This window comes from Corvus moneduloides, unplaced genomic scaffold, assembly GCF_009650955.1.
Source record: "Corvus moneduloides isolate bCorMon1 unplaced genomic scaffold, bCorMon1.pri scaffold_155_arrow_ctg1, whole genome shotgun sequence".
NCBI classification, from domain to species: domain Eukaryota; kingdom Metazoa; phylum Chordata; class Aves; order Passeriformes; family Corvidae; genus Corvus; species Corvus moneduloides.
The window spans coordinates 1-13,119 of NW_022436901.1; the positions used below are offsets into that span (position 1 = coordinate 1).

At 56.6% G+C, this 13,119-nt stretch overlaps 1 protein-coding gene across 1 annotated transcript; it reads left to right on the top strand.

Moving 5' to 3' along the window:
* Nucleotides 1-1,608: 1,608 nt before the first annotated feature.
* On the top strand, nucleotides 1,609-6,268 carry LOC116438903 (endogenous retrovirus group K member 5 Gag polyprotein-like). Its single transcript, XM_032097924.1, has 2 exons — nucleotides 1,609-2,761; nucleotides 6,055-6,268. The coding sequence occupies exon 1, from the start codon at nucleotides 1,696-1,698 to the stop codon at nucleotides 2,506-2,508; it is 813 nt and encodes a 270-aa protein (XP_031953815.1). The 5' UTR covers nucleotides 1,609-1,695; the 3' UTR covers nucleotides 2,509-2,761; nucleotides 6,055-6,268.
* The last annotated feature ends 6,851 nt before the right edge of the window (nucleotides 6,269-13,119 follow it).

The window sequence follows — 13,119 nt, forward strand, 5'->3', positions numbered from 1 at the left end:
TCCGAGGCTCAATGAACTTCCCAGATTTAACCCAGTTCTGAGTCTGCCTCCTCCCTCCACCGCTCGCCTCCATCCCGGCGGTCCTGTGGAAGGACCCACGAGCCAGACCTCTGGTCTCCCGGAGTCCGGGGGCTGGCCCCCGCAGCCGACTGCGTCCGGAGCTGACCGGGCTGAGTGGGATCCCCTCCAAGGGGATGCAGAGGCAGCTTGGCGCCCATCGCGGGGCCCCCGCTCCATCGGACCCCGCGGAACGGACTGGTCGGCTCTCTGAGCCTGTCCTTGGGACGTCTGGCTACCCCAGTTGTAGCACGCTCCGTTTTAGGGAGCTGCGCTCCTGGGGGAGAGGACGGTAGCTCCGCCTGCGCCGGCAGAGTCGTCCTCGGTGGAGGATTGGTCGTCTGGAGCCCGCCTGGACACTGAGGGGTAAGTATTTTCCCCCGGGTGGGGAATCTACTTCAAAGCCGGTAAAGGCTTTTTGGGACGTACGGTCCCTGGCTCCTGAGGAGCCGCGATTCGTAGCCCCGGGGCGGGTGCGTCACTTGCCTCCGGTTGGGATTCAGTGTCCAGGGTTTATTCCTTCGGCTTCAGACGTTGTGCTGTGGATATGGGCGCTAAACTGTCCACAGCACAGAAGGGGGTATATATCCAAGTTGTGGGACTCCTAGAGGGTGGGGGGAAACGTTTTTCTAAGGGATGTTTAAAAAGGTTTGTTCACTGGCTGTTCTTGCACTTCCCTCACTGCTCCCAACATTCGGTTTTAAGCGTTCCCTTTTGGAACGCCGTGGGAGCAAAATTGGCAGAATCACAATTGGCAAAAGAGAAGGATTTAGGTAAGTTTTCTTTATTATATTTACAAATACGGTCTGCTTTAAACAAAAAAAGGGAGGGGGAAGGACAGCCAACCCCGGGTTCCCCAGTTGCTACCCCTAAGTCTTCTCCTAAGCCTGTGTCCCCTAAACCGGGCATCCTGAAGAGAGCAAACCGCGACGCTGCGCAGGGTTGCTATCGACTCCCTGGCTCTCCTCGGGATTCCCGGTCCCCCCGCCCGGACAGTCCTGGCCAGACTGCCCAGGGCTCGCCCCGTTCCCCGACTTCCCCAGTTCTAAGGCCCCGAGTTCGTTTTAGCCTAACGGAAGATTCAGAAAATGGCTTCCCTACCCAAGGAGGACAAGATGGCGGGCGCCGTGTGGCAGAGACCCCCTCTTGCCCTCCCTCTCCTTCCCCATCCCGAAACCCTTTCTTCCCACTTTCTAACCCCTCCCATCCCAACTCCTCCCCGTACCCTGACCCCTCCTACTCCCAAGGTGGGTCCGCCGTTGCTACTCCTCCCACCCCACTTCGGTGGACGCCCCCTTGCTCCGCCCCGGGGGGCTGTCGTAGGTCCGTGTCCGGTCGCCACCCACTTCCTGCTTCCCGTTCCCACGCCCCTACCTCCGGTTCCCACGGTTGGCCTTCCGGTTCCCACGGTGAGTGGCCGGAAGGGGGGGGGCCTGGGGACCGGAACCCAGAACTGGACCCCATCCCTTCAGTCGCTCCGGTTCTTTATCAGAGGTCCCGGAGAGGGGGAATGTCCCACGCCAGTTGGGAACCCTCTCCCATCAAACAATTAAGGAGTTCTGCAAGGCGCAGAAGGAGTTTGGGAGGGAGAGCGAATATTTTCGCGGCCTTTTACAGGCAAATCTCTCCGGAGCGGTAATGACGCCTTTTGATCTGCGTCAACTTTTCTCATGCTTACTTTCCTCGGCAGAGTTTCTGCTCTGGAAATCGGCATGGGAAAGGGAGCTCCGCCGACTCCTTCCGGTGCTATTGCAGGGATCCGATACGGCCGTCGATGCCGATAATCAGGCATTGACAATGGACCATCTGAGCGGCGAGGGGGAATGGGCTTTGGCGCCGAAGCAGGCCCAGGGTCTGCCTTTAGAGGTGCTGCAGCAGGTCAAGGAACTGGCCGGTAAGGCATTCCTTGACCTGAGGCCGGACGTGCCTGTGGAGAGCTACTCGCGGGTCCGACAGCAGCCCACGGAATCATTCCTCAGATTTGTCGAAAGACTAACCCAAGCCGTAGAGTTGCAGGTCAGGCAGCCGGCGGCCAGAGAGGAGGTCATCGTGGAGATGGCGATGGCCAACGCGAACCCCCAATGTAAAGCAGCCATCCTGAGCCTCCCTCTGGACCCTCCGCCAACAATACAAGCCATGCTAGAAGTCTGCGCTGCGAAAGCGCCGCACCTGCAACCTGCCGGCTCGGACAAGCAAAGACCCCGAGGAATGGCTTCTGTGGGAGCAGCTCCACCACGGCCTGCTGCGGAGCAGAGGAGAACCACAGGCCAAGGCGTCCGACCTCCATCGAAGAACGCCCGGAGGCAGCCACAACAGCAGACCCGGAACACCTGCTTCCTCTGCAACCAGCCTGGACACTGGACCAAAGACTGCCCGCTCAAGCAGGAATTCCAGCAGTTTAAGGAGGAGCAGGGGTTGGGGGGACTCGTAAACGAGTCTCAACAAAACTGAGTGGGGAGCGCGCACCCGCCCCGCGTGAAGATAAAAAAGGGACGGGACACGAGGGGGAGGAGGGGCTGGGGAGGGCAGGGTGTGATAAAACAAATCTACCGGATGTGACAATTCAGCCTGACTTGACTTCTTTCCCCGACAGCTCTTTCAGGTTGCAGCTGTTGACACCGCTCCTCCTGAAGGACAGCGAGTGGCACGCCGCACCGGTGAGCACCGGTGGTGAGCTGGGGGCGAGAGACCAGAGCCCAGACAGGTCTGTCATCGTCGGAGATGTTAACTGCACACCACCAGAGATCGAAGTCGCTCTGGGGCTAATGACGTCTAGTCCCGAAGGACCCGTTCTCTGGCTGCGCTGTGTCCGGCCACCTCTGTTCCTGCCCAGAGGGCAGATGGTCGCCCAGGCTATCCCTGCAGGAGGGCCACACCCAATGGTGTGTGCCACCCATGTAATAGGAACAGGGAAGCCGAGGGTGGACTGCAAAATCAACAGAGGGGAAGAAGTCCTTCACCTCAAGGGGCTTCTGGACACAGGGGCGGATGTGACGATCATTCCCACACGGGAATGGCCGGCACATTGGGAACTGCAGAACGTGGCAGGGCACGTACAAGGTGTAGGGGGCATCCAATTGGCGAAACAATCTAGAAGGAAGCATCGTACAGATTAAGAGGCCGAGCGGACAATTGGCCAATATACGTCCGTTCGTACTTGATTACAAGGAACCCCTCTTGGGGAGGGATCTCATGCAGCAGTGGGGAGTCACCATTGACATTCCTGACCCCCCGCAGAATTTTTGCGCAGCGGTCGCTGAGGAGCGCCCTACCCAGAAATTGACGTGGAAAACGGACTGCTCAGTGTGGGTAGAACAGTGGCCGCTCTACGGTGAGAAATTAGAGGCGCTCGAGAAGCTCGTGGAGGAGCAGCTTAAGAAGGGGAATATAGTGGAGACCAACAGCCCTTGGAATTCCCCTGTCTTTGTAATTAAAAAACCCAACAAAGACAAATGGCGGCTCCTCCAGGACCTTTGCCAAATTAATAATGAGATTGAGGACATGGGCTCTCTCCAACCAGGGATGCCGTCCCCGACGATGCTTCCCCAAAATTGGAATTTGGCCGTAATTGATATTAAGGATTGTTTCTTCCAAATTCCTCTACACCCTGACGATGCCCCACGTTTCACCTTCTCGGTTCCGGTCATCAACCGAGGAGCCCCAAGAAAGAGATACCGTTGGAAGGTGCTGCCACAGGGCATGAAGAACAGCCCGACCATCTGCCAGTGGTATGTCTCTTCCTTGCTTGCCCCAGTTCGCGCAGCTGCAAAGGAGGCCATCATCCTTCATTACATGGATGATGTCCTCGTGTGTGCCCCCGATGATGACATGCTGGCGAATGTGCTTGACCTGACAATCGAAGCATTGGTTGCTGCAGGGTTCGAGCTCCAGCAAGATAAAATTCAAAGGATGCCACCTTGGAAATACCTGGGCCTTGAAATTACCAAGCGGACCATTGTGCCGCAAAAATTGGCAATCCAAACAAATATAAAGACATTGGCGGATGTCCACAAACTGTGTGGATCTTTAAACTGGGTAAGGCCGTGGCTGGGTCTGTCTAATCAAGACCTAGCCCCCCTTTTCGATTTGTTGAAAGGGGGAGAGGAGCTTAGTTCTCCCCGGACGCTTACCCCGGAGGCACGGACGGCCTTGGAGAAGGTGCAACACCTGATGTCCACCAGGCAGGCAAGCAGGTACAGGCCTGACTTGCCGTTTAGATTCATCATCCTGGGCAATCTGCTGCACCTACGCGGGGTCGTCTTCCAATGGGAAGACAACCGGAAGAGCAAGAAGGACCAGGACCGGAGGGATCCTCTCTCGATAATTGAGTGGGTTTTCCTCGGTCACAACAGGTCCAAGAGGATGACGCGGCCACAGGAGCTGATGGCTGAACTGATCCGGAAGGCTAGAGTCCAGATCAGGGAATTATCGGGATGTGACTTTGACTGCATCCACGTACCAGTCAGGAGGCGGACGGGCCAAATTACTAAAGCAATGTTGGAGAGCCTGCTTCAGGATTGTGAAGCCTTGCAATTCGCTCTGGAGGGTTACACAGGCCAAATTTCTTTACATAGGCCGGCCCACAAAATTTTTAATTCGGAAATTCAATTTGAGTTGAGTACAAAGAGTGTTCGGAGTAAGGAACCTTTAAAGGCCTTGACCGTTTTCACTGATGCATCTGGGGCTTCTCACAAGTCTGTTATGACTTGGAAAAACCCCCAAACTCAGCGGTGGGAGGCGGATATTAAAGAGGTGGAAGGATCACCTCAAGTCGCTGAGTTAGACGCAGTCGTCAGGGCTTTTGAAAGGTTTCCCGAACCCCTAAATTTAGTAGCCGACTCCGCATATGTTGCAGGAGTAGTCTCCAGAGCCGAGTATGCCATCTTGCAAGAGGTCTCCAACACGGCTTTATATGAGTTGCTCTCAAAATTGGTCAATCTAGTCTCCCACCGAGAGCAGCCCTATTACGTGATGCACGTCAGGTCACACACGGACCTGCCCGGGTTCATCGCGGAGGGCAACAGGAGGGCAGATGCCCTCGCTGCGCCAGCCGTGATGGCCCCGCTCCCGGATATATTTGAGCAGGCCAAAATCAGCCATCGGCAGTTTCATCAAAATGCCCCTGCCCTGGTCCGGCAGTTCCACCTGAAGCATGACCAGGCCAGGGCGATCGTGGCCGCGTGTCCAGAATGCCATCAGGTAGCTCTTCCCGCCATTGGCACCGGCGTTATTCCCCGTGGACTCAGCAGTTGCGAGGTGTGGCAGATGGACGTGACGCATGTCGCTTCATTCGGCAGGATGAAGTATGTACACGTGTCAGTGGACACCTTCTCCGGAGCCGTCTTTGCTTCTGCCCACGCAGGGGAAAAGGTTAGCGATGTCGGAAGGCACTTGGTGCAGGCATTGGCTACCCTGGGCATCCCCAAGGTCATAAAAACGGACAATGGCCTTGCGTATTCCTCCAAGGAGTTCAGGGGCTTCCTGCAGCAATGGGGAATAGAACATAAAACGGGCATCCCCTATTCCCCAACAGGCCAAGCCATCGTGGAAAGGGCTCATCAAAACATCAAAAGGATGTTACAGCGTCAAAGGTCCCCAGAAGAACTAGACTCCCCGGTTGTCAGGCTCTCAAGGGCACTGTTCACGTTGAATTTCCTTAACTGTGCCTTTGAGAACCTGAACCCACCGATTGTGCGGCACTTTGGAGGGTCTCGGCAGCTGCAAATGAAGGAGAAGCCTCCGGTGTGGATCCAAGACCCGGAGACTCGGGAGATACAGGGCCCCCATGAGTTGATCACGTGGGAGAAGGGATATGCTTGCGTATCCACCCCCGAGGGCCCTAGGTGGATCCCATCGAGATGGGTGAAACCGTGTGTCTCCCGTCCCGCCGGAAAAGGAAGTCAAGCAACCCCTAAGACCGGGGTAGGCTGACCCCATGCCCTCTGGACCCCAACTTTACCCCAGTTAGGCCCTTGTTTTAATAATGTTCTCTCTAAGTTTGTTTTAGTTGGAGACACCGGAGATGGATCCTGCACCGTCCGCCCGAGCCATCACCAGAAGCCTGCAGCTGGTCATCATCTTGCAGCTGCTTCCCTGGCCTGTGTCGCTGTGGATCCTTCCCCAGCCGGCAGCAAACGTATGGTCGGTCCTGGCACGGACCATGAGCCAGGACCACATATGTTTGTCCACAGCCGCGGCCCAAAACCTGATGGCTATGCCCCTGCTCCCGAAGACCAGTAGTGAGCCCCAAGAGCTGGATCTCTTGGGATCCTATCCGGCTCACTACTGTGTCCAGTTTCAATTCGGGTTGTCCCCGGATCGGGAGGCTTTTAAAAACATAGCCCCGAACCGTCGTGACTATGGGGCAGACAAATGGTGCCTGGCCGTCAGCGGGGTGACCACCGACAACCCACATAGGTCACACCCAAAAGGGTTACCCCGAGGACTATTCCTCACCTGCGGTGACGGGGCGTGGGCAGGCATCCCTTCTCGCCTGTTAGGAGGCCCTTGTACCATTGGCCGCTTGACGCTGTTGACGCCCAACCAAACTCCAGTGCATGATTGGGAAAGGAAAAGAAACAGGACTTCCGAATTGGCAATTCGAAAACGGGAACTTTCAAATCTGGACCAAAATTGTGACTCGGAAGTTGTTCATTGGGCCAGACCAAAAGGGGCTGCAATCACCACATTATTGCCGTGGGTGGCTGCAGCCAAAGCGCTAGGGGAATTAGGTCATTTGGAATGTTGGGTCGTCAAACAAGCGAACCTTACTTCAAGCGCCCTGAGTGACCTCCTAAAAGACGAGGAAATAACCAGACAAGCCACCTTACAAAACAGGGCCGCTATCGACTTCCTACTCCTCCTCCATGACCACCGGTGTGAGGAGTTCGAAGGGCTGTGCTGCCTAAACCTGTCATCAAGAGCGGAGAACATCCACAAAACCCTCGACAAGATGCAGGCCATGGTGTCGCAGGTCCAACGCGAGACGGGTGATTGGCTCGGCAGCATCCTCAGCAGATGGGGACTATCAGGATGGGCAGTGTCTATTCTCCGGACCGGGCTGCTTTTGTTTTTCGTCCTTTTGGTTACCCTGATTATGTTAGGACTCCTCAGAAGACTGCTGTTTAAATTGATTGCGAGCTCCCTCTTCCCCGTGGACATTGGCCAGGCCGAGGCTCTCCCGGAATCAGAGCACGAGCCCATGGCCCCAGAGTCGCAGTGGTTTGGGGACTTATATCCAGACTCTGAGTATTGTCCCCAACCCGAATTTGAGTCATCATAAAAAACAAAAAAGGGGGAGATGTGGGAGTGTGTTTGGCTTTGGTTCAGTCCGGGTCTCCCCTCGAGTTTTGTACCTTTGTATCCACCCAGTTTGTATCCTCCCACTTTTCTGCCAATTACCCCATTGCCCACCTTTGTCTCCTCCCTGGCCCTTGCCAATCGTGCTGGCACCCCTCCCAGGCTTCTAGAAAGTTCTGGCAGGGGCATCGTGTGATTGGCCAGGGGAAAAAGATCCCTCCCTTCCTCTCCCATGGTTGGTTCCCTGATACGCCTTTCACCCTGTTCACCGCACCCTTCCCTTCTCCCATTGGTTCCCTCCCATGTTACCACCCACCCATAAATCCTCCTGCAGATGCCTTCGGAGCTCGCTCCGAACTGGGCATTCCTGGGAGGTGGGACCTCGCGTCCGAGGCTCAATGAACTTCCCAGATTTAACCCAGTTCTGAGTCTGCCTCCTCCCTCCACCGCTCGCCTCCATCCCGGCGGTCCTGTGGAAGGACCCACGAGCCAGACCTCTGGTCTCCCGGAGTCCGGGGGCTGGCCCCCGCAGCCGACTGCGTCCGGAGCTGACCGGGCTGAGTGGGATCCACTCCAAGGGGACGCAGAGGCAGACACTGGCTGCGAGGAGAATTTCACAGCACCAAAGGAAGTTCTCTCAGCACGGATGCAATCAATAAGTGAGGATTCCACCCAGGTGGGGTTGGGTCTTATCAGCGGGACATTGACACCATGACGACTTGATCGCCACCTTCTGATATCTACAGCTCAGCTGATAAGGAATCGGACATTCCGGGAACTAAAAATAACTGTTCCAGGAACCAGAGATGGCCCATCCATCATCAGAGATGGCCCATCCATCACCAGAGATGGCCCATCCATCATCAGAGATGGCCCCACTCATCACCAGAGATGACCCATCCATCACCAGAGATGGCCCATCCATCACCAGAGATGGCCCCTCCATCACCAGGGATGGCCCATCCATCACCAGAGATGGCCCCTCCATCACCAGAGATGGCCCTTCCATCACCAGAGATGGCCCATCCATCACCAGAGATGGCCCATCCATCATCAGAGATGGCCCCACTCATCACCAGAGATGGCCCATCCATCACCAGAGATGGCCCATCCATCACCAGAGATGGCCCCTCCATCACCAGAGATGGCCCTTCCATCACCAGAGATGGCCCATCCATCACCAGAGATGACCCATCCATCACCAGACATGGCCCATCCATCATCAGAGATGGCCCATCCATCACCAGAGATGGCCCATCCATCACCAGAGATGGCCCATCCATCATCAGAGATGGCCCCACTCATCACCAGAGATGGCCCATCCATCACCAGTGATGGCCCATCCATCATCAGAGATGGCCCCACTCATCACCAGAGATGGCCCATCCATCACCAGACATGGCCCATCCATCATCAGAGATGGCCCCACTCATCACCAGAGATGGCCCATCCATCACCAGAGATGGCCCATCCATCATCAGAGATGGCCCATTCATCACCAGAGATGACCCATCCATCACCAGAGATGGCCCCTCCATCACCAGAGATGGCCCCTCCATCATCAGACATGGCCCATCCATCACCAGAGATGGCCCATCCATCACCAGAGATGGCCCATCCATCACCAGAGATGGCCCCTCCATCACCAGAGATGGCCCATCCATCACCAGGGATGGCCCATCCATCACCAGAGATGGCCCATCCATCACCAGAGATGGCCCCACTCATCACCCAGGATGGACAATCCATCAGACCCAGGAAAGGCTTTGTGCAGCCCAACTGCGGGACAAGAACACTTCATGAATATGCTAAAATTCCCAGAAGAATGGAATTAATTGGGACTCGGCCCAAAAACTGTCTAAGAAGGGAGCAGCCGAAGCAGCAGCCGTGAGCTTGGGAGCTCTGGTGCGATAGAGATCAGCTCTGGGCGTGTTCACCCAGCTCCGACCCCGGGCTCGGGGCGGCTTTTCTCCATCGTGCCTTTCTGTGGGACCGATCCTTCGGCTGCGGAATAAAATCGATTTCTTTATTAAATTGAATTTGGCGGAATTTCTTTACTTCAAAGTAAAGGCTCTTCCTCATCCTGACTTTTCACCTTTCCTCCCTGCGCCTGCTTTTTGTGTCCCTGGGCTAAGTCCAAACTTAAGGCGGGGCTGAGTTAGTCTGAGGTTAAAACAAGGATTTTGGGGGAAGATTCCTTCGCCTGATCAATAATCGGAGATCTTCTCATCCCGCTTTGGGAGGCACAGCAGGAGTTGGGGGAGGGGAATGCATGGATTGGAAGAAAGAACTTCGGAGTAAATCATGGAACGTCGGCTTCCCCATCGCCCTGGGTCACTCTGGGTGCTCCCAGGACATGCTGGGTGCTCCCGGACACTCTGGGTGCTCCCTGGACAATCTGGGTGCTCTCCGGACACTCTGGGTGCTCCCAGGACACGCAGGGTGCTCCCCGGACACTCTGGGTGCTCTCCGGACACTCTGGGTACTCCTCGGACACTCTGGGTGCTATCAGGACTCTCTGGGTGCTCCCTGGACACTCTCGGTGCCCCCTGGACACTCTGGGTGATCTCAGGACACTCAGGGTGCTCACTGGACACTATGGGTGCTCCCCAGACACTCTGCGTGCTCTCCGTGGACCCTCTGGGCGCTCTCCGGACACTCTGGGTGCTCCTGGACACGCTGGGTGCTCTCTGGACACTCTGGGTGCTCCCCAGACACTCTGGGTGCTCACCCTGGACACTCTAGGTGCTCTCCGGACACGCTGGGTGCTCTCTGGACACTCTGGGTGCTCTCTGGACACTCTGGGTGCTTCCCGGAATCTCTGGGTGCTCCCAGGACACTCTGGGTGCTCTCTGGACACTCTGGGTGCTCCCAGGACACTCTGGGTGCTCTCCGGACACTCTGGGTGCTCTCGGGACACTCTGGGTGCTCACCCTGGACACTCTGGGTGCTCTCTGGACACTCTGGGTGCTCTCCGGACACTCTGGGTGCTCCCTGGACACTCTGGGTGATCTCCGGACACTCTGGGTGCTCACTGGACACTCTGGGCGCTCTCTGGACACTCTGGGTGCTCCTGGACACTTTGGGTGCTCCATCTGCCACTCCAAGGGAGGCTTCTGCCTTCCTTAGCAGACACCTCTTTCAAACCAAGACACTTGTGGGAGTGTGTTTGGCTTTGGTTCAGTCCGGGTCTCCCCTCGAGTTTTGTACCTTTGTATCCACCCAGTTTGTATCCTCCCAATTTTCTGCCAATTACCCCATTGCCCACCTTTGTCTCCTCCCTGGCCCTTGCCAATTGTGCTGGCACCCCTCCCAGGCTTCTAGAAAGTTCTGGCAGGGGCATCGTGTGATTGGCCAGGGGAAAAAGATCCCTCCCTTCCTCTCCCACGGTTGGTTCCCTGACACGCCTTTCACCCTGTTCACCGCACCCTTCCCTTCTCCCATTGGTTCCCTCCCATGTTACCACCCACCCATAAATCCTCCTGCAGATGCCTTCGGAGCTCGCTCCGAACTGGGCATCCCTGGGAGGTGGGACCTCGCGTCCGAGGCTCAATGAACTTCCCAGATTTAACCCAGTTCTGAGTCTGCCTCCTCCCTCCACCGCTCGCCTCCATCCCGGCGGTCCTGTGGAAGGACCCACGAGCCAGACCTCTGCTCTCCCGGAGTCCGGGGGCTGGCCCCCGCAGCCGACTGCGTCCGGAGCTGACCGGGCTGAGTGGGATCCACTCCAAGGGGACGCAGAGGCAGACACTGGCTGCGAGGAGAATTTCACAGCGCCAAAGGAAGTTCTCTCAGCACGGATGCAATCAATAAGTGAGGATTCCACCCAGGTGGGGTTGGGTCTTATCAGCGGGACATTGACACCATGACGACTTGATCGCCACCTTCTGATATCTACAGCTCAGCTGATAAGGAATCGGACATTCCGGGAATTAAAAATAACTGTTCCAGGAACCAGAGAGGGCCCATCCATCATCAGAGATGGCCCCTCCATCACCAGAGATGGCCCATCCATCACCAGAGATGGCCCCTCCATCACCAGTGATGGCCCCTCCATCATCAGAGATGGCCCCTCCATCACCAGAGATGGCCCATCCATCACCAGAGATGACCCATTCATCACCAGAGATGGCCCATCCATCATCAGAGATGGCCCCACTCATCACCAGAGATGACCCATCCATCACCAGAGATGGCCCCTCCATCACCAGTGATGGCCCATCCATCACCAGAGATGGCCCCTCCATCACCAGAGATGGCCCATCCATCACCAGAGATGGCCCATCCATCACCAGAGATGACCCATTCATCACCAGAGATGGCCCATCCATCACCAGAGATGGCCCCTCCATCACCAGAGATGGCCCATCCATCACCAGAGATGACCCATTCATCACCAGAGATGGCCCATCCATCACCAGAGATGACCCATCCATCACCAGAGATGGCCCCACTCATCACCAGAGATGGCCCATCCATCACCAGAGATGGCCCATCCATCACCAGAGATGGCCCATCCATCACCAGAGATGGCCCATCCATCACCAGAGATGGCCCATCCATCACCAGAGATGGCCCATCCATCACCAGAGATGGCCCATCCATCACCAGAGATGGCCCTTCCATCACCAGAGATGGCCCCACTCATCACCCAGGATGGACAATCCATCAGACCCAGGAAAGGCTTTGTGCAGCCCAACTGCGGGACAAGAACACTTCATGAATATGCTAAAATTCCCAGAAGAATGGAATTAATTGGGACTCGGCCCAAAAACTGTCTAAGAAGGGAGCAGCCGAAGCAGCAGCCGTGAGCTTGGGAGCTCTGGTGCGATAGAGATCAGCTCTGGGCGTGTTCACCCAGCTCCGACCCCGGGCTCGGGGCGGCTTTTCTCCATCGTGCCTTTCTGTGGGACCGATCCTTCGGCTGCGGAATAAAATCGATTTCTTTATTAAATTGAATTTGGCGGAATTTCTTTACTTCAAAGTAAAGGCTCTTCCTCATCCTGACTTTTCACCTTTCCTCCCTGCGCCTGCTCTTTGTGTCCCTGGGCTAAGTCCAAACTTAAGGCGGGGCTGAGTTAGTCTGAGGTTAAAACAAGGATTTTGGGGGAAGATTCCTTCGCCTGATCAATAATCGGAGATCTTCTCATCCCGCTTTGGGAGGCACAGCAGGAGTTGGGGGAGGGGAATGCATGGATTGGAAGAAAGAACTTTGGAGTAAATCATGGAACGTCGGCTTCCCCATCGCCCTGGGTCACTCTGGGTGCCCCCAGGACACTCTGGGTGCTCCCGGACATGCTGGGTGCTCCCACGACACTCTGGGTGCGCTCTGGACACTCTGGGTGCTCCCCGGACACTCTGGGTGCCCTCTGGACACTCTGGGTGCTCTCCGGACACTCTGGGTGCTCCGTGGTCACTCTGGGTGCTCTCCGGACACTCTGGGCTCTCTTAGGACACTCTGGGTGCTCTCTGGACACGCTGGGTGCTCCCCGGACATTCTGGGTGCTCCCAGGACACTCTGGGTGCTCCCTGGACACTCTGGGTGCTCCCTGGACACTCTGGGTGCTTTCCGAACACTCTGGGTGCTCCCAGGACACTCTGGGTGCTCCCTGGACACTCTGGGTGCTCCCCGGACACTCTGGGTGCTCCCCGGACACGCTGGGTGCTCTCTGGACACGCTGGGTGCTCCCCGGACATTCTGGGTGCTCCCAGGACACTCCGGGTGCTCTCCGGACACTCTGGGTGCTCTCTGGACACGCTGGG

Bases quoted from the DNA above. Each gene is read 5' to 3' on its own strand.
- LOC116438903 (XM_032097924.1), top strand. From the start codon at position 1,696: ATGACGCCTTTTGATCTGCGTCAACTTTTCTCATGCTTACTTTCCTCG.